At 57.3% G+C, this 18082-nt stretch overlaps 1 protein-coding gene across 3 annotated transcripts in view; it reads right to left on the reverse strand.

Annotated features, from left to right (window-relative positions):
* Positions 1 to 1092: 1092 nt before the first annotated feature.
* LOC149432656 (elongator complex protein 5-like) overlaps positions 1093 to 18082 on the reverse strand; it is a 39793-nt gene continuing 22803 nt past the window's right edge. For 2 of the 3 annotated variants that reach the window (XM_089665084.1, XM_089665086.1), the window contains 4 exons: positions 10838 to 11007; positions 9097 to 9165; positions 2719 to 2819; positions 1093 to 1324 (listed from right to left, as the gene is read on the reverse strand). In XM_089665084.1, the coding sequence (XP_089521210.1) occupies positions 1216 to 1324; positions 2719 to 2819; positions 9097 to 9165; positions 10838 to 11007 (449 nt within the window). In that variant the 3' untranslated portion in view covers positions 1093 to 1215. The remainder of the gene's footprint in view (positions 1325 to 2718; positions 2820 to 9096; positions 9166 to 10837; positions 11008 to 18082) is intronic. The other variant, XM_089665085.1, reaches the window with a different exon arrangement.

The following is an 18082-nucleotide window of genomic DNA, read 5'->3' on the forward strand; positions in this document are numbered from 1 at the left end:
CGGTTTGTTGGCGTTCAGCTGGTTTGCCGGAGTTCAGCCGGTTTGCCGCAGAAAGTGTTGCTTTGTGCACCTCATGGAAGAATAAAGACTTTCCTGTTTGTTGGAAACGTCTTTGCAGGTGATTCTGGAGCACCACCACAGTAGCTATGACCCCTGAACTTCACACTGGGCCTGGAGGTATCTGAATGAAAAGTGACTGTGAAGTCCCTGACTGCCCCCCCCCCCCCCCAATGGCCAGAGAGAGCAGATACTACCGAAGACCTCATAGATACAACTCTACACAAAATGTCCTCAGAGATACGGAAAGTGACACCTGGAGGGAGATATGAAGCTCAGACATTGGTGGACAGGATGGAAGACGGTCCTCAAACTGTTCTGATGGCCAAGAACTGGAACTTAACTCTTGAACGGCACAAATGAAGCTACAGAAAGAGTTGAAGGCGACCTGAAGGAAGTGGAGGACCTCATTTATTCTCTGGACAAGTATGAAGAGCTAGAAATGGATGCCAGGAACCAAAACCACAAAGTAGCCCTACAGGCCAGCCTGGTGATTTTCTGTGTATTGTGGTTCCTGTGTATGAGGCACCAACCAAACCCAAAAGTCTAAGTCCAGCCCCGCCTCTACCTGAGGAAACTATGACCATGACGAAGAAAGGAGAGAACCTGAGGTTGGGAGAGAACAAATAGCTGGAGCCATCACACCGAGTTCTCTAGGATATAGAATGAAGATTGTATGGTGGAGTCCTTTCATTGGAATACGAACGATCTTTTCAATCTGTGGCTGGCGGGTCTCTGATTCTGGCAGGTCTCTGTGGCCGGCGGGTCTCTGTGGCTGGCGGGTCTCTGTGGCCGCCGGGTCTCTGTGGCCGCCGGGTCTCTGTGGCCGCCGGGTCTCTGTGGCTGGCCAGCTTATTGTAGACTTCTATATGGAGGATTCCATGAGGATGTTCAGGTCATTTGAGGACCAGCAGATATTCTGGCGCACCAATGTTGGCTCAACCTCCCTCTCGGATATATCGCCTTCCACTGAACAATTATATTTGTACTGCAATAGGAAATCTATACAATGACCACAAAATCCCAGAACACCTCTGACAACCGAGACTCATTTTATTTACACAATATATATAGTGGTGTCATCACCGGGGTCGGGATCAAGCGTCCAGGTCATCACCGGGGTCGGGATCAAGCGTCCAGGTCATCACCGGGGTCGGGTCACACATCCAGGTCATCATCTGGATCCTCATCATCCAGGTCATCATCAGGGTCGGGATCGTAGAAGATTTTGGCGGAGCTGCTGGAACTTTGCAGAAGAGATGACTTCCTGTAACAGAGAATATAAGAAGATTCCTGGAGGGGGAGGGGGAGGGGAGGGGGAGGGAGGGAGGGATCGGGTGGTACGGGCAGGAAATTTACATCCCATTGGAAGAAGAGAGGTGGAGGCGGACCATACCTGTGTATTGTAGAAGTTATAGAGATCTAATGACAGAGCGGAGGGATCCATATCAGGACCACTTTATTACCCTAAACTCCTCCGGGATCTAGTGCCGGGTCTTCTCCAACACTTCTGGATTCCACCCAGAGCACAGACACATGGCTGGAAGTCCATCGCTGGGCTTCGGATGATCCCCCTCCTACCACAGTGTTCACCAGTGTCCTCTGTGCCAGACTTCAGCCCCCGAGAAGCCAGCGTCACCCAGTGACCCCAGAGCACCCCGAGAAACAGGTGACCCCAGAGCACCCGAGAAGCCAGTGTTACCCAGTGACCCCAGAGCACCCCGAGAAACAGGTGACCCCAGAGCACCCGAGAAGCCAGTGTTACCCAGTGACCCCAGAGCACCCCGAGAAACAGGTGACCCCAGAGCACCCGAGAAGCCAGTGTTACCCAGTGACCCCAGAGCACCCAAGAAGCCAGTGTCACCCAGTGACTCCAGAGCACCCCAAGAAACAGGTGACCCCAGAGCACCACGAGAAGCCAGTGTCACCCAGTGACTCCAGAGCACCCCAAGAAACAGGTGACCCAAGAGATCCCTGAGAATCCAGTGTCACCCAGTGACTCAAGACCACCCCAACAGGTCACCCCAGAGTACCCCGAGAAGCCAGTGTCACCTAGTGACTCCAGAGCACCCCGAGAAACAGGTGACTCCAGAGCACCCCGAGAATCCAGTCACCCAGTGATCCCGGAGCACCCCGAGAATCCAGTCACCCAGTGACCCCGGAGCACCCCGAGAATTCAGTCACCCGGTGACCCCAGAGCACCCCGAGAATTCAGTCACCCGGTGACCGCAGAGCACCCTGAGAATCCAGTCACCCAGTGACCCCGGAGCACCCCGAGAATCCAGTCACCCAGTGACCCCGGAGCACCCCGAGAATCCAGTCACCCAGTGACCCCGGAGCACCCCGAGAATCCAGTCACCCGGTGACCCCGGAGCTCCCCGAGGATCCAGTCACCCGGTGACCCCGGAGCACCCCAAGAATCCAATTACCCGGTGACCCCGGAGCACCCCGAGAATCCAGTCACCCGGTGACCCCGGAGCACCCTGCAGATGCCTCCAGGGGTATAGTGGATTACCAGCGTTGATGGTCAGAGTCCTCTTTGAGGAACATTTGCTGAGTCCACGCCACGAGGAATACCAAGACAAGGGGGGATGGGGGGTCTCGTGTCGGATCGGCTCATACAGTGATATGAGGGAAGACGGGCCCCACAATCCTCCTTACTTGCTCTCACTGAAGGTGTATGGGAGGGTCGCAGATTCCTTCTGCTCTCTATCAGTCTCAGAAAGATGAAGATTAAATGTCAGATTCACCGAAGGATCCACCTAGAAGGGAGAGAAACCAAATGATGAGCAACCAGAGAGATGGCTATCCTGGGGCTGGGGAAGGGCCACAATGAACGAGGAGGAACCAGAGGGAGGAGCTAGTGGGCTATTATAGAGGAAGAAGAGGGACGGGTGGGGTTTTATGGGGGAGGATGGCGGAGGATGAGGAGTCATGGTGGAGGATGGGGGGGTCATGGAGGAGGATGAGGGGTCATGGGGGAGGATGGCGGAGCATGAGGAGTCATGGTGGAGGATGGGGGGGTCATGGAGGAGGATGAGGGGTCATGGAGGAGGATGAGGGGTCATGGGGGAGGATGGCGGAGGATGAGGGGTCATGGTGGAGGATGGGGGAGGATGAGGGGTCATGGGGGAGGATGGCGGAGGATGAGGAGTCATGGTGGAGGATGGGGGGGTCATGGAGGAGGATGAGGGGTCATGGGGGAGGATGGCGGAGGATGAGGAGTCATGGTGGAGGATGGAGGGGGCATGGGGGAGGATGAGGGGTGATGGCGGAGGATGAGGGGTGATGGCGGAGGATGAGGGGTCATGGGGGAGGATGAGGGGTCATGGCGGAGGATGAGGGGTCATGGGGGAGGATGAGGGGTCATGGGGGAGGATGGCGGAGGATGAGGAGTCATGGTGGAGGATGGGGGGGTCATGGGGGAGGATGAGGGGTGATGGCGGAGGATGAGGGGTCATGGGGGAAGATGAGGGGTCATGGGGGAGGATGAGGGGTCATAGAGGAGGATGAGGGGTCATAGAGGAGGATGAGGGGTCATGGGGGAGGATGAGGGGTCATGGGGGAGGATGGCGGAGGATGAGGAGTCATGGTGGAGGATGGGGGGGTCATGGGGGAGGATGAGGGGTGATGGCGGAGGATGAGGGGTCATGGCGGAGGATGAGGGGTGATGGCGGAGGATGAGGGGTGATGGCGGAGGATGAGGGGTGATGGGGGAGGATGAGGGGTCATGGCGGAGGATGAGGGGTCATGGGGGAGGATGAGGGGTCATGGGGGAGGATGGTGGAGGATGAAGGTTAATGGGGGAGGATGAGGGGCCATGGGGGAGGATGGCGGAGGATGAGGGGTCATGGGGGAGGATGAGGGGTCATGGGGGAGGATGAGGAGTCATGGTGGAGGATGGGGGGGTCATGGGGGAAGATGAGGGGTCATGGGGGAGGATGAGGGGTCATAGAGGAGGATGAGGGGTCATGGCGGAGGATGAGGGGTCATGGCGGAGGATGAGGGGTCATGGCGGAGGATGAGGGGTCATAGGGGAGGATGAGGGGTCATGGGGGAGGATGAGGGGTCATGGGGGAGGATGGCGGAGGATGAGGGGTCATGGGGGAGGATGAGGGGTCATGGCGGAGGATGGGGGGTCATGGCGGAGGATGAGGGGTCATGGAGGAGGATGAGGGGTCATTGGGGAGGATGAGGGGTCACGGGGGAGGATGAGGGGTCATGGCGGAGGATGAGGGGTCACGGGGGAGGATGAGGGGTCACGGGGGAGGATGGCGGAGGATGAGGGGTCACGGCGGAGGATGAGGGGTCATGGGGGAGGATGAGGGGTCATGGGGGAGGATGGCGGAGGATGAAGGTTAATGGGGGAGGATGAGGGGCCATGGGGGAGGATGGGGGGTCATGGCGGAGGATGGGGGGTCATGGGGGAGGATGAGGGGTCATGGGGGAGGATGAGGGGTCATGGCGGAGGATGGGGGGTCATGGCGGAGGATGGGGGGTCATGGCGGAGGATGAGGGGTCATGGGGGAAGATGAGGGGTCATTGGGGAGGATGAGGGGTCACGGGGGAGGATGAGGGGTCACGGGGGAGGATGAGGGGTCATGGGGGAGGATGGCGGAGGATGAGGGGTCACGGGGGAGGATGGCGGAGGATGAGGGGTCATGGGGGAGGATGAGGGGTCATTGGGGAGGATGAGGGGTCACGGGGGAGGATGGCGGAGGATGAGGGGTCATGGGGGAGGATGGCGGAGGATGAGGGGTCATGGGGGAGGATGGCGGAGGATGAGGGGTCATGGGGGAGGATGTGGTGTCACGGGAGAGGATGAGGGGTCACGGGGGAGGATGAGGGGTCATGGCGGAGGATGAGGGGTGATGGGGGAGGATGAGGGGTCATGGCGGAGGATGAGGGGTCACGGCGGAGGATGGGGGAGGATGTGGGGTCACGGCGGAGGATGAGGGGTCACGGCGGAGGATGAGGGGTCACGGCGGAGGATGAGGGGTCATGGCGGAGGATGAGGGGTCACGGCGGAGGATGAGGGGTGATGGGGGAGGATGTGGGGTCACGGCGGAGGATGAGGGGTCACGGCGGAGGATGAGGGGTGATGGGGGAGGATGTGGGGTCATGGGGGAGGATGAGGGGTGATGGGGAAGGATGAGGGGTGATGGGGGAGGATGTGGGGTCATGGGGGAGGATGAGGGGTGATGGGGGAGGATGTGGGGTCATAGGGGAGGATGAGGGGTCATGGGGGAGGATGAGGGGTGATGGGGGAGGATGTGGGGTCATAGGGGAGGATGAGGGGTCATGGGGGAGGATGAGGGGTGATGGGGGAGGATGTGGGGTCACGGCGGAGGACGGTGAAGGATGAGGGGTGATGGGGGAGGATGTGGGGTGATGGGGGAGGATGTGGGGTGATGGGGGAGGATGAGGGGTCATGGCGGAGGATGAGGGGTCACGGGGGAGGACGAGGGGTCATGGCGGAGGATGAGGGGTGATGGGGGAGGATGTGGGGTCATGGCGGAGGATGTGGGGTCACGGCGGAGGATGAGGGGTCATGAGGGAGGATGAGGGGTGATGGGGGAGGATGAGGGGTCATGGGGGAGGATGAGGGGTGATGGGGGAGGATGAGGGGTGATGGGGGAGGATGTGGGGTCATGGGGGAGGATGAGGGGTCATGGGGGAGGACGGTGGAGGATGAGGGGTCATGGGGGAGGATGAGGGGTCATGGGGGAGGACGGTGGAGGATGAGGGGTCATGGTGAAGGATGAGGGGTGATGGAGGATGAGGGGTGATGGGGGAGGATGTGGGGTCACGGCAGAGGATGAGGGGTGATGGGGGAGGATGTGGGGTCATGGCGGAGGATGAGGGGTCATGGCGGAGGATGAGGGGTCATGGGGGAAGATGAGGGGTCATTGGGGAGGATGAGGGGTCACGGGGGAGGATGAGGGGTCACGGGGGAGGATGAGGGGTCATGGGGGAGGATGGCGGAGGATGAGGGGTCACGGGGGAGGATGGCGGAGGATGAGGGGTCACGGGGGAGGATGAGGGGTCATTGGGGAGGATGAGGGGTCATTGGGGAGGATGAGGGGTCACGGGGGAGGATGAGGGGTCATGGGGGAGGATGGCGGAGGATGAGGGGTCACGGGGGAGGATGAGGGGTCACGGGGGAGGATGGCGAAGGATGAGGGGTCATGGGGGAGGATGGCGGAGGATGAGGGGTCATGGGGGAGGATGGCGGAGGATGAGGGGTCATGGCGGAGGATGAGGGGTCACGGGGGAGGATGAGGGGTCATGGCGGAGGATGAGGGGTGATGGGGGAGGATGAGGGGTCATGGCGGAGGATGAGGGGTCACGGCGGAGGATGGGGGAGGATGTGGGGTCATGGCGGAGAATGAGGGGTCACGGCGGAGGATGAGGGGTCACGGCGGAGGATGAGGGGTCATGGCGGAGGATGAGGGGTCACGGCGGAGGATGAGGGGTGATGGGGGAGGATGTGGGGTCACGGCGGAGGATGAGGGGTCACGGCGGAGGATGAGGGGTGATGGGGGAGGATGTGGGGTCATGGGGGAGGATGAGGGGTGATGGGGAAGGATGAGGGGTGATGGGGGAGGATGTGGGGTCATGGGGGAGGATGAGGGGTGATGGGGGAGGATGTGGGGTCATAGGGGAGGATGAGGGGTCATGGGGGAGGATGAGGGGTGATGGGGGAGGATGAGGGGTCACGGCGGAGGACGGTGAAGGATGAGGGGTGATGGGGGAAGATGAGGGGTGATGGGGGAGGATGTGGGGTGATGGGGGAGGATGTGGGGTGATGGGGGAAGATGTGGGGTCATGGGGGAGGATGAGGGGTCATGGCGGAGGATGAGGGGTCACGGGGGAGGACGAGGGGTCATGGCGGAGGATGAGGGGTGATGGGGGAGAATGTGGGGTCATGGCGGAGGATGTGGGGTCATGGGGGAGGATGAGGGGTCATGGGGGAGGACGGTGGAGGATGAGGGGTCATGAGGGAGGATGAGGGGTGATGGGGGAGGATGTGGGGTCACGGCGGAGGATGTGGGGTCATGGGGGAGGATGAGGGGTCATGGGGGAGGACGGTGGAGGATGAGGGGTCATGAGGGAGGATGAGGGGTGATGGGGGAGGATGTGGGGTCATGGGGGAGGATGAGGGGTCATGGGGGAGGACGGTGGAGGATGAGGGGTCATGGGGGAGGATGAGGGGTGATGGGGGAGGATGAGGGGTGATGGGGGAGGATGTGGGGTCATGGGGGAGGATGAGGGGTCATGGGGGAGGACGGTGGAGGATGAGGGGTCATGGGGGAGGACGGTGGAGGATGAGGGGTCATGGTGAAGGATGAGGGGTGATGGAGGATGAGGGGTGATGGGGGAGGATGTGGGGTCACGGCGGAGGATGAGGGGTCACGGCGGAGGATGAGGGGTGATGGGGGAGGATGTGGGGTCACGGCGGAGGATGAGGGGTGATGGGGGAGGATGTGGGGTCACGGCGGAGGATGAGGGGTCATGGGGGAGGATGTGGGGTCACGGCGGAGGATGAGGGGTGATGGGGGAGGATGTGGGGTCACGGCGGAGGATGAGGGGTCATGGGGGAGGATGTGGGGTCACGGCGGAGGATGAGGGGTCACGGCGGAGGATGTGGGGTCACGGCGGAGGATGAGGGGTCATGGGGGAGGATGTGGGGTCACGGCGGAGGATGAGGGGTCACGGCAGAGGATGAGGGGTGATGGGGGAGGATGAGGGGTGATGGGGGAGGATGTGGGGTCACGGCGGAGGATGAGGGGTCATGGCGGAGGATGAGGGGTCACGGCAGAGGATGAGGGGTGATGGGGGAGGATGAGGGGTGATGGGGGAGGATGTGGGGTCACGGCGGAGGATGAGGGGTGATGGGGGAGGATGAGGGGTCACGGCGGAGGATGAGGGGTGATGGGGGAGGATGAGGGGTGATGGGGGAGGATGTGGGGTCACGGCGGAGGATGTGGGGTCACGGCGGAGGATGAGGGGTGATGGGGGAGGATGAGGGGTCACGGCGGAGGATGAGGGGTCACGGCGGAGGATGAGGGGTCACGGGGGAGGATGTGGGGTCACGGCGGAGGATGAGGGGTGATGGGGGAGGATGAGGGGTCACGGCGGAGGATGTGGGGTCACGGCGGAGGATGTGGGGTCACGGCGGAGGATGAGGGGTGATGGGGGAGGATGAGGGGTCACGGCGGAGGATGAGGGGTCACGGCGGAGGATGAGGGGTCACGGGGGAGGATGTGGGGTCACGGCGGAGGATGAGGGGTGATGGGGGAGGATGTGGGGTCACGGCGGAGGATGTGGGGTCACGGCGGAGGATGAGGGGTCACGGCGGAGGATGAGGGGTGATGGGGGAGGATGTGGGGTCACGGTGGAGGATGTGGGGTCACGGCGGAGGATGTGGGGTCACGGCGGAGGATGAGGGGTCACGGCGGAGGATGAGGGGTGATGGGGGAGGATGTGGGGTCACGGCGGAGGATGTGGGGTCACGGCGGAGGATGTGGGGTCACGGCGGAGGATGTGGGGTCACGGCGGAGGATGTGGGGTCACGGCGGAGGATGAGGGGTCACGGCGGAGGATGAGGGGTGATGGGGGAGGATGTGGGGTCACGGCGGAGGATGAGGGGTCACGGCGGAGGATGAGGGGTGATGGGGGAGGATGTGGGGTCACGGCGGAGGATGTGGGGTCACGGCGGAGGATGTGGGGTCACGGCGGAGGATGAGGGGTGATGGAGGATGAGGGGTGATGGGGGAGGATGTGGGGTCATGGCGGAGGATGTGGGGTCACGGCGGAGGATGAGGGGTCACGGCGGAGGATGAGGGGTGATGGGGGAGGATGTGGGGTCACGGCGGAGGATGTGGGGTCACGGCGGAGGATGTGGGGTCACGGCGGAGGATGAGGGGTGATGGAGGATGAGGGGTGATGGGGGAGGATGTGGGGTCATGGCGGAGGATGTGGGGTCACGGCGGAGGATGAGGGGTCACGGATGGATTGTGGGGTAGATCCTCTCACCTCGGTTCTGCTCTGTGGCTCGGATTCTGTCTCTATGGAGAAGTCCTGGAGGACCCGGAAGACTTCCTTCTGTAACACAGACATCGGGGGACACTGATCAGGACCATCACATGATGTTGCCTTGCCCAGCACAGTCCTGACACAGCCATCTGCATTCAGTGTCATGGTGGTCCCCATATGCAGCCATTCTCTACACTGAGGGTCCCATCTGCCCCGAAGCCTACACATGGTGGCCTGAAATCACTGGAAGCAGAGAATGTACACCGAGGACACCAGCATATGAGGAACTCCAACTCAGCACCCTTGGGACTCACTACAGGGGCGGTAATACCACACGTCTCCAGCGGGGGGAGGAGCGGTAATACCACACGTGTCCAGCAGGGGGAGGAGCGGTAATACCACACGTGTCCAGCGGGGGGGAGGAGCGGTAATACCACACGTGTCCAGCAGGGGGAGGAGCGGTAATACCACACGTGTCCAGCAGGGGGGGATGGAGGATACAAGGAATAAGAGGGTAGAGCTGTAATGCCCAGTATGCCCGGTAACCAGAAAGGATGCAGAGAAGAGGGGGGTCAGGGAGCAGGGGGGGGGGGGTCAGGGAGAAGAGGGGGGTCAGGGAGCAGAGGGGGGTCAGGGAGCAGGGGGGGGGGGGTCAGGGAGAAGAGGGGGGTCAGGGAGCAGGGGAGGGTCAGGGAGAAGAGGGGGGTCAGGGAGAAGAGGGGGGTCAGGGAGAAGAGGGGGGTCAGGGAGGGTCAGGGAGAAGAGGGGGGTCAGGGAGAAGAGGGGGGTCAGGGAGGGTCAGGGAGAAGAGGGGGGTCAGGGAGCAGGGGAGGGTCAGGGAGAAGAGGGGGGTCAGGGAGAAGAGGGGGGTCAGGGAGGGTCAGGGAGAAGAGGGGGGTCAGGGAGAAGAGGGGGGTCAGGGAGGGTCAGGGAGAAGAGGGGGGTCAGGGAGCAGGGGAGGGTCAGGGAGAAGAGGGGGGTCAGGGAGCAGGGGGGGGGGGTCAGGGAGAAGAGGGGGGTCAGGGAGAAGAGGGGGGTCAGGGAGCAGGGGAGGGTCAGGGAGAAGAGGGGGGGCAGGGGACTCACAGATGCGGTTCCATGGCGGACGGAGCGCTGCTCAGAGTTATTGCACTGATGATGATTACACAATGCGCTCCGTCCGTCATGGAACCGAATCTGTGAGTCCCCCCCTTCTTCTCTCTGGGGAGATGGAGGACAGTCTGCAATTATGACCCCCCCTCCACGACCCCCCCATTCCCCAACAGTGCTCCATACCCCCCAAGGCCCCCCCTCCATGCCCCCCCCTCATTCCCCCTGCTCCCCCCAGATCCATTTGCCACCTCCATGCTCCCCCTCTGTCCCCCCATGCCCCCCTGCCCCCCCAATCCCCTCACCCCCCCCCTGCCCCCTCGTTCCCCCTGCTCCCCCCGGGTCCTCTTGCCACCTCCATGCCCCCCCTCTGTCCCCCTGCCCCCCCAATCCCCATCACCCCCCCTTGCCCCCTTCTGTCCCCCTGTTCCCCCCCATGCCCCCGTCCCCCCCCCCTGTCCCCCCAATCCCCTCACCCCCCTGTTCCCCCCCATGCCCCCCCTCTGTCCCCCCCAATCCCATCACCCCCCCATGCCCCCCTCTATCCCCCTGTTCCCCCTCCATGCCCCCCTCGTTCCCCCTGCCCTCCGGTCCTCTTGCCCCTCCATGCCCCCCATTTGTCCCCCTGTTGCCCCCCCCCGGTCAGACTCACCGTGGTGACAACCTTCCCGGAAGTCTTGCGGTTGGTGATGCTGACCCCGAGCCGCGCTCCTCCCCCGCTCACCTCCAGCACAGAGTCGCAGAGCGCACACACCGATCGCAGAGCCCCGCCCACCTCCACATCCCTGTGCAGCAATGTCAGGAGACGCACGTCATGTGACCCTGAGGAGGAAACACCACACCCATCACATGGTGCACAGCAGGACAGGGGGAGCGTATCAGCTACAGGGGGCGTGCCACAACTAAAGGGGAGTGTATCAGCTACAGGGGGCGTATATCAGCTACAGGGGGCGTGTCACAGCTAAAGGGGAGTGTATCAGCTACAGGGGGCGTATATCAGCTACAGGGGGCGTGTCACAGCTATAGGGGGAGTGTATCAGCTACAGGGGGCATGTCACAGCTACAGGGGGCGTGTCACAGTTATAGGGGGAGTGTATCAGCTACAGGGGGCATGTCACAGCTACAGGGGGCGTGTCACAGCTATAGGGGGAGTGTATCAGCTACAGGGGGCATGTCACAGCTACAGGGGGCGTGTCACAGCTAAAGGGGAATGTATCAGCTACAGGGGGCGTGTCACAGCTACAGGGGGCGTGTCACAGCTAAAGGGGAATGTATCAGCTACAGGGGGCGTGTCACAGCTACAGGGGGCGTGTCACAGCTAAAGGGGAATGTATCAGCTACAGGGGGCGTGTCACAGCTATAGGGGGAGTGTATCAGCTACAGGGGGCATGTCACAGCTACAGGGGGCGTGTCACAGCTATAGGGGGAGTATATCAGCTACAGGGGGAGTGTATCAGCTACAGGGGGCGTGTCACAGCTATAGGGGGAGTGTATCAGCTACAGGGGGCGTGTCACAGCTACAGGGGGCAGTGTCACAGCTACAGGGGGAGCGTATCAGCTACAGGGGGGAGTGTCACAGCTACAGGGGGCGTGTCACAGCTACAGGGGGAGCGTATCAGCTACAGGGGGCGTGTCACAGCTACAGGGGAGTGTATCATCTACAGGGGGCGTGTCACAGCTAAAGGGGAGTGTATCATCTACAGGGGGCGTGTCACAGCTAAAGGGGAGTGTATCATCTACAGGGGGCGTGTCACAGCTAAAGGGGAGTGTATCATCTACAGGGGGCGTGTCACAGCTAAAGGGGAGTGTATAATCTACAGGGGGCGTGTCACAGCTAAAGAGGAGTGTATCATCTACAGGGGGCGTGTCAAAGCTAAAGGGGAGTGTATAATCTACAGGGGGCGTGTCACAGCTAAAGGGGAGTGTATCAGCTACAGGGGGCGTGTCAGAGCTACAGGGGGCGTGTCAAAGCTACAGGGGGCGTGTCACAGCTAAAGGGGAGTGTATCAGCTAAAGGGGAGTGTATCAGCTACAGGGGGCGTGTCAGAGATACAGGGGGCGTGTCAAAGCTACAGGGGACGTGTCACAGCTACAGGGGACTGTATCAGCTACAGGGGGCGTGTCACAGCTAAAGGGGAGTGTATCAGCTACAGGGGGCGTGTCACAGCTAAAGGGGAGTGTATCAGCTACAGGGGGCGTGTCACAGCTAAAGGGGAGTGTATCAGCTACAGGGGGCATGTCACAGCTACAGGGGGCGTGTCAAAGCTACAGGGGGCGTGTCAAAGCTACAGGGGGCGTGTCACAGCTACAGGGAGAGTGTATCAGATACAAGGGGAGTGTTACAGATACAAGGGGGCGTGTCACAGATACAGGGGGCGTGTCACAGATACAGGGGGCGTGTCACAGATACAGGGGGAGTGTTACAGATACAGGGGGCGTGTCACAGATACAGGGGGAGTGTTACAGATAAAAGGGGGCGTGTCACAGCTACAGGGGGCGTCACAAAGGGGGCGTGTCACAACTACAAGGGGGGCATGTCAAAGACACGGGGCGTGTCACAGCTACAGGGGGCGTCACAAAGGGGGCGTGTCACAACTACAAGGGGGGCATGTCAAAGACACAGGGGGCGTGTCACAGCTACAAGGGGGCGTGTCACAGCTACAAGGGGGCGTGTCAGATACATGATGAATGGAGGAGGGGGGACAAGGTCCGGATATCACAGATTATATGATGAATGGAGGAGGGGGGACAAGGTCCGGATATCACAGATTATATGATGAATGGAGGAGGGGACAAGGTCCGGATATCACAGATTATATGATGAATGGAGGAGGGGGGACAAGGTCCGGATATCACAGATTGTTATATGATGAATGGAGGAGGGGGGACCAGGTCCGGATATCACAGATTATATGATGAATGGAGGAGGGGACAAGGTCTGGATATCACAGATTATATGATGAATGGAGGAGGGGACAAGGTCTGGATATCACAGATTATATGATGAATGGAGGAGGGGACAAGGTCCGGATATCACAGATTATATGATGAATGGAGGAGGGGGAACAAGGTCCGGATATCACAGATTATATGATGAATGGAGGAGGGGGGACAAGGTCCGGATATCACAGATTATATGATGAATGGAGGAGGGGGGAAAAGGTCCGGATATCACAGATTATATGATGAATGGAGGAGGGGGACAAGGTCCGGATATCACAGATAATATGATGAATGGAGGAGGGGGGGACAAGGTCCGGATATCACAGATTATATGATGAATGGAGGAGGGAGGACAAGGTCCGGATATCACAGATTATATGATGAATGGAGGGGGGAAAAGGTCCGGATATCACAGATAATATTGATGAATGGAGGAGGGGGACAAGGTCCGGATATCACAGATAATATGATGAATGGAGGAGGGGACAAGGTCCGGATATCACAGATTATATGATGAATGGAGGAGGGGACAAGGTCCGGATATCACAGATTATATGATGAATGGAGGAGGGAGGACAAGGTCCGGATATCACAGATTATATGATGAATGGAGGAGGGGACAAGGTCCGGATATCACAGATTATATGATGAATGGAGGGGGGACAAGGTCCGGATATCACAGATTATATGATGAATGGAGGAGGGGACAAGGTCCGGATATCACAGATTATATGATGAATGGAGGAGGGAGGACAAGGTCCGGATATCACAGATTATATGATGAATGGAGGAGAGGGGACAAGGTCCGGATATCACAGATAATATGATGAATGGAGGAGGGGGGACAAGGTCCGGATATCACAGATTATATGATGAATGGAGGAGGGGGGACAAGGTCCGGATATCACAGATTATATGATGAATGGAGGAGGGGGGACAAGGTCCGGATATCACAGATTATATGATGAATGGAGGAGGGGGGACAAGGTCCGGATATCACAGATTATATGATGAATGGAGGAGGGGGGACAAGGTCCGGATATCACAGATAATATGATGAATGGAGGAGGGGGGACAAGGTCCGGATATCACAGATAATATGATGAATGGAGGAGGGGGGAAAAAGGTCCGGATATCACAGATTATATGATGAATGGAGGAGGGGGGACAAGGTCCGGATATCACAGATAATATGATGAATGGAGGAGGGGGGGACAAGGTCCGGATATCACAGATTATATGATGAATGGAGGAGAGGGGACAAGGTCCGGATATCACAGATTATATGATGAATGGAGGAGGGAGGACAAGGTCCGGATATCACAGATTATATGATGAATGGAGGAGGGAGGACAAGGTCCGGATATCACAGATTATATGATGAATGGAGGAGGGGACAAGGTCCGGATATCACAGATTATATGATGAATGGAGGGGGGACAAGGTCCGGATATCACAGATTATATGATGAATGGAGGAGGGGACAAGGTCCGGATATCACAGATTATATGATGAATGGAGGAGGGGACAAGGTCCGGATATCACAGATTATATGATGAATGGAGGAGGGGACAAGGTCCGGATATCACAGATTGCTATATGATGAATGGAGGAGGGGACAAGGTCCGGATATCACAGATTGTTATATGATGAATGGAGGAGGGGGGATAAGGTCCGGATATCACAGATTATATGATGAATGGAGGGGGGACAAGGTCCGGATATCACAGATTGTTATATGATGAATGGAGGAGGGGGGACAAGGTCCGGATATCACAGATTATATGATGAATGGAGGAGGGGGGACAAGGTCCGGATATCACAGATTATATGATGAATGGAGGAGGGGGGACAAGGTCCGGATATCACAGATTATATGATGAATGGAGGAGGGGGGACAAGGTCCGGATATCACAGATAATATGATGAATGGAGGAGGGGGGACAAGGTCCGGATATCACAGATAATATGATGAATGGAGGAGGGGGGACAAGGTCCGGATATCACAGATAATATGATGAATGGAGGAGGGGGGACAAGGTCCGGATATCACAGATTATATGATGAATGGAGGAGGGGGGACAAGGTCCGGATATCACAGATAATATGATGAATGGAGGAGGGGGGGACAAGGTCCGGATATCACAGATTATATGATGAATGGAGGAGGGGACAAGGTCCGGATATCACAGATTATATGATGAATGGAGGAGGGGGGACAAGGTCCGGATATCACAGATAATATGATGAATGGAGGAGGGGGGGACAAGGTCCGGATATCACAGATTATATGATGAATGGAGGAGGGGACAAGGTCCGGATATCACAGATTATATGATGAATGGAGGAGGGGGGACAAGGTCCGGATATCACAGATTGTTATATGATGAATGGAGGAGGGGACAAGGTCCGGATATCACAGATTATATGATGAATGGAGGGAGGACAAGGTCCGGATATCACAGATTATATGATGAATGGAGGAGGGGGAACAAGGTCCGGATATCACAGATTGTTATATGATGAATGGAGGAGGGGACAAGGTCCGGATATCACAGATTATATGATGAATGGAGGAGGGGGGACAGGTACGGATATCACAGATTATATGATGAATGGAGGAGGGGGACAAGGTCCGGATATCACAGATTATATGATGAATGGAGGAGGGGGACAAGGTCCGGATATCACAGATAATATGATGAATGGAGGAGGGGGGACAAGGTCCGGATATCACAAATTATATGATGAATGGAGGAGGGGACAAGGTCCGGATATCACAAATTATATGATGAATGGAGGAAGGGACAAGGTCCGGATATCACAGATTATATGATGAATGGAGGAGGGGGGACAAGGTCCGGATATCACAGATTGTTATATGATGAATGGAGGAGGGGGGACAAGGTCCGGATATCACAGATTGTTATATGATGAATGGAGGAGGGGGGACAAGGTCCGGATATCACAGATTATATGATGAATGGAGGAGGGGGGACAAGGTCCGGATATCACAGATTATATGATGAATGGAGGAGGGAGGACAAGGTCCGGATATCACAGATAATATGATGAATGGAGGAGGGGGGACAAGGTCTGGATATCACAGATTATATGATGAATGGAGGAGGGGGGACAAGGTCCGGATATCACAGATTGTTATATGATGAATGGAGGAGGGGACAAGGTCCGGATATCACAAATTATATGATGAATGGAGGAAGGGACAAGGTCCGATATCACAGATTATATGATGAATGGAGGAGGGGACAAGGTCCGGATATCACAGATTATTTGATGAATGGAGGAGGGGGACAAGGTCCGGATATCACAGATTGTTATATAATGAATGGAGGGAGGGGGGACAAGGTCCGGATATCACAGATTATTTGATGAATGGAGGAGTGGGGACAAGGTCCGGATATCACAGATTATATGATGAATGGAGGAGGGGACAAGGTCCGGATATCACAGATTATATGATGAATGGAGGAGGGGGGACAAGGTCCGGATATCACAGATTATATGATGAATGGAGGAGGGGACAAGGTCCATATATCACAGATTATATGATGAATGGAGGAGGGAGGACAAGGTCCGGATATCACAGATTATATGATGAATGGAGGAGGGGACAAGGTCCGGATATCACAAATTATATGATGAATGGAGGAGGGGGACAAGGTCCGGATATCACAAATTATATGATGAATGGAGGAAGGGACAAGGTCCGGATATCACAAATTATATGATGAATGGAGGAGGGGACAAGGTCCGGATATCACAGATTATATGATGAATGGAGGAGGGGGGGACAAGGTCCGGATATCACAGATTATATGATGAATGGAGAGGGAACAAGGTCCGGATATCACAAATTATATGATGAATGGAGGAGGGGACAAGGTCCGGATATCACAAATTATATGATGAAAGGAGGAGGGGACAAGGTCCGGATATCACAGATTATATGATGAATGGAGGAGGGGGGACAAGGTCCGGATATCACAGATTGTTATATGATGAATGGAGGAGGGGACAAGGTCCGGATATCACAGATTATTTGATGAATGGGGGAGGGGAGACAAGGTCCGGATATCACAGATTATATGATGAATGGAGGAGGGGGGACAAGGTCCGGATATCACAGATTGTTATATGATGAATGGAGGAGGGGGACAAGATCCGGATATTACAGATTATATGATGAATGGAGGAGGGGACAAGGTCCAGATATCACAGATTATATGATGAATGGAGGAGGGGACAAGGTCCGGATATCACAGATTATATGATGAATGGAGGAGGGGGAACAAGGTCCGGATATCACAGATTGTTATATGATGAATGGAGGGGGGACAAGGTCCGGATATCACAGATTATATGATGAATGGAGGAGGGGGGACAAGGTCCGGATATCACAGATTATATGATGAATGGAAGAGGGGGGACAAGGTCCGGATATCACAGATTATATGATGAATGGAGGAGGGGGGACAAGGTCCGGATATCACAGATAATATGATGAATGGAGGAGGGGGGGACAAGGTCCGGATATCACAGATTATATGATGAATGGAGGAGGGAGGACAAGGTCCGGATATCACAGATTATATGATGAATGGAGGAGGGGGGACAAGGTCCGGATATCACAGATAATATGATGAATGGAGGAGGGGAGGGGACAAGGTCCGGATATCACAGATTATATGATGAATGGAGGAGGGGGGACAAGGTCCGGATATCACAGATTATATGATGAATGGAGGAGGGGGGACAAAGTCCGGATATCACAGATTATATGATGAATGGAGGGGGGACAAGGTCCGGATATCACAGATTATATGATGAATGGAGGAGGGGACAAGGTCCGGATATCACAGATTATATGATGAATGGAGGAGGGGGAACAAGGTCCGGATATCACAGATTGTTATATGATGAATGGAGGGGG

This window comes from Staurois parvus, unplaced genomic scaffold (genome assembly GCF_062004578.1).
Source record: "Staurois parvus isolate SC_StPar_1 unplaced genomic scaffold, SC_StPar_1.0 ptg002120l, whole genome shotgun sequence".
NCBI lineage: Eukaryota > Metazoa > Chordata > Amphibia > Anura > Ranidae > Staurois > Staurois parvus.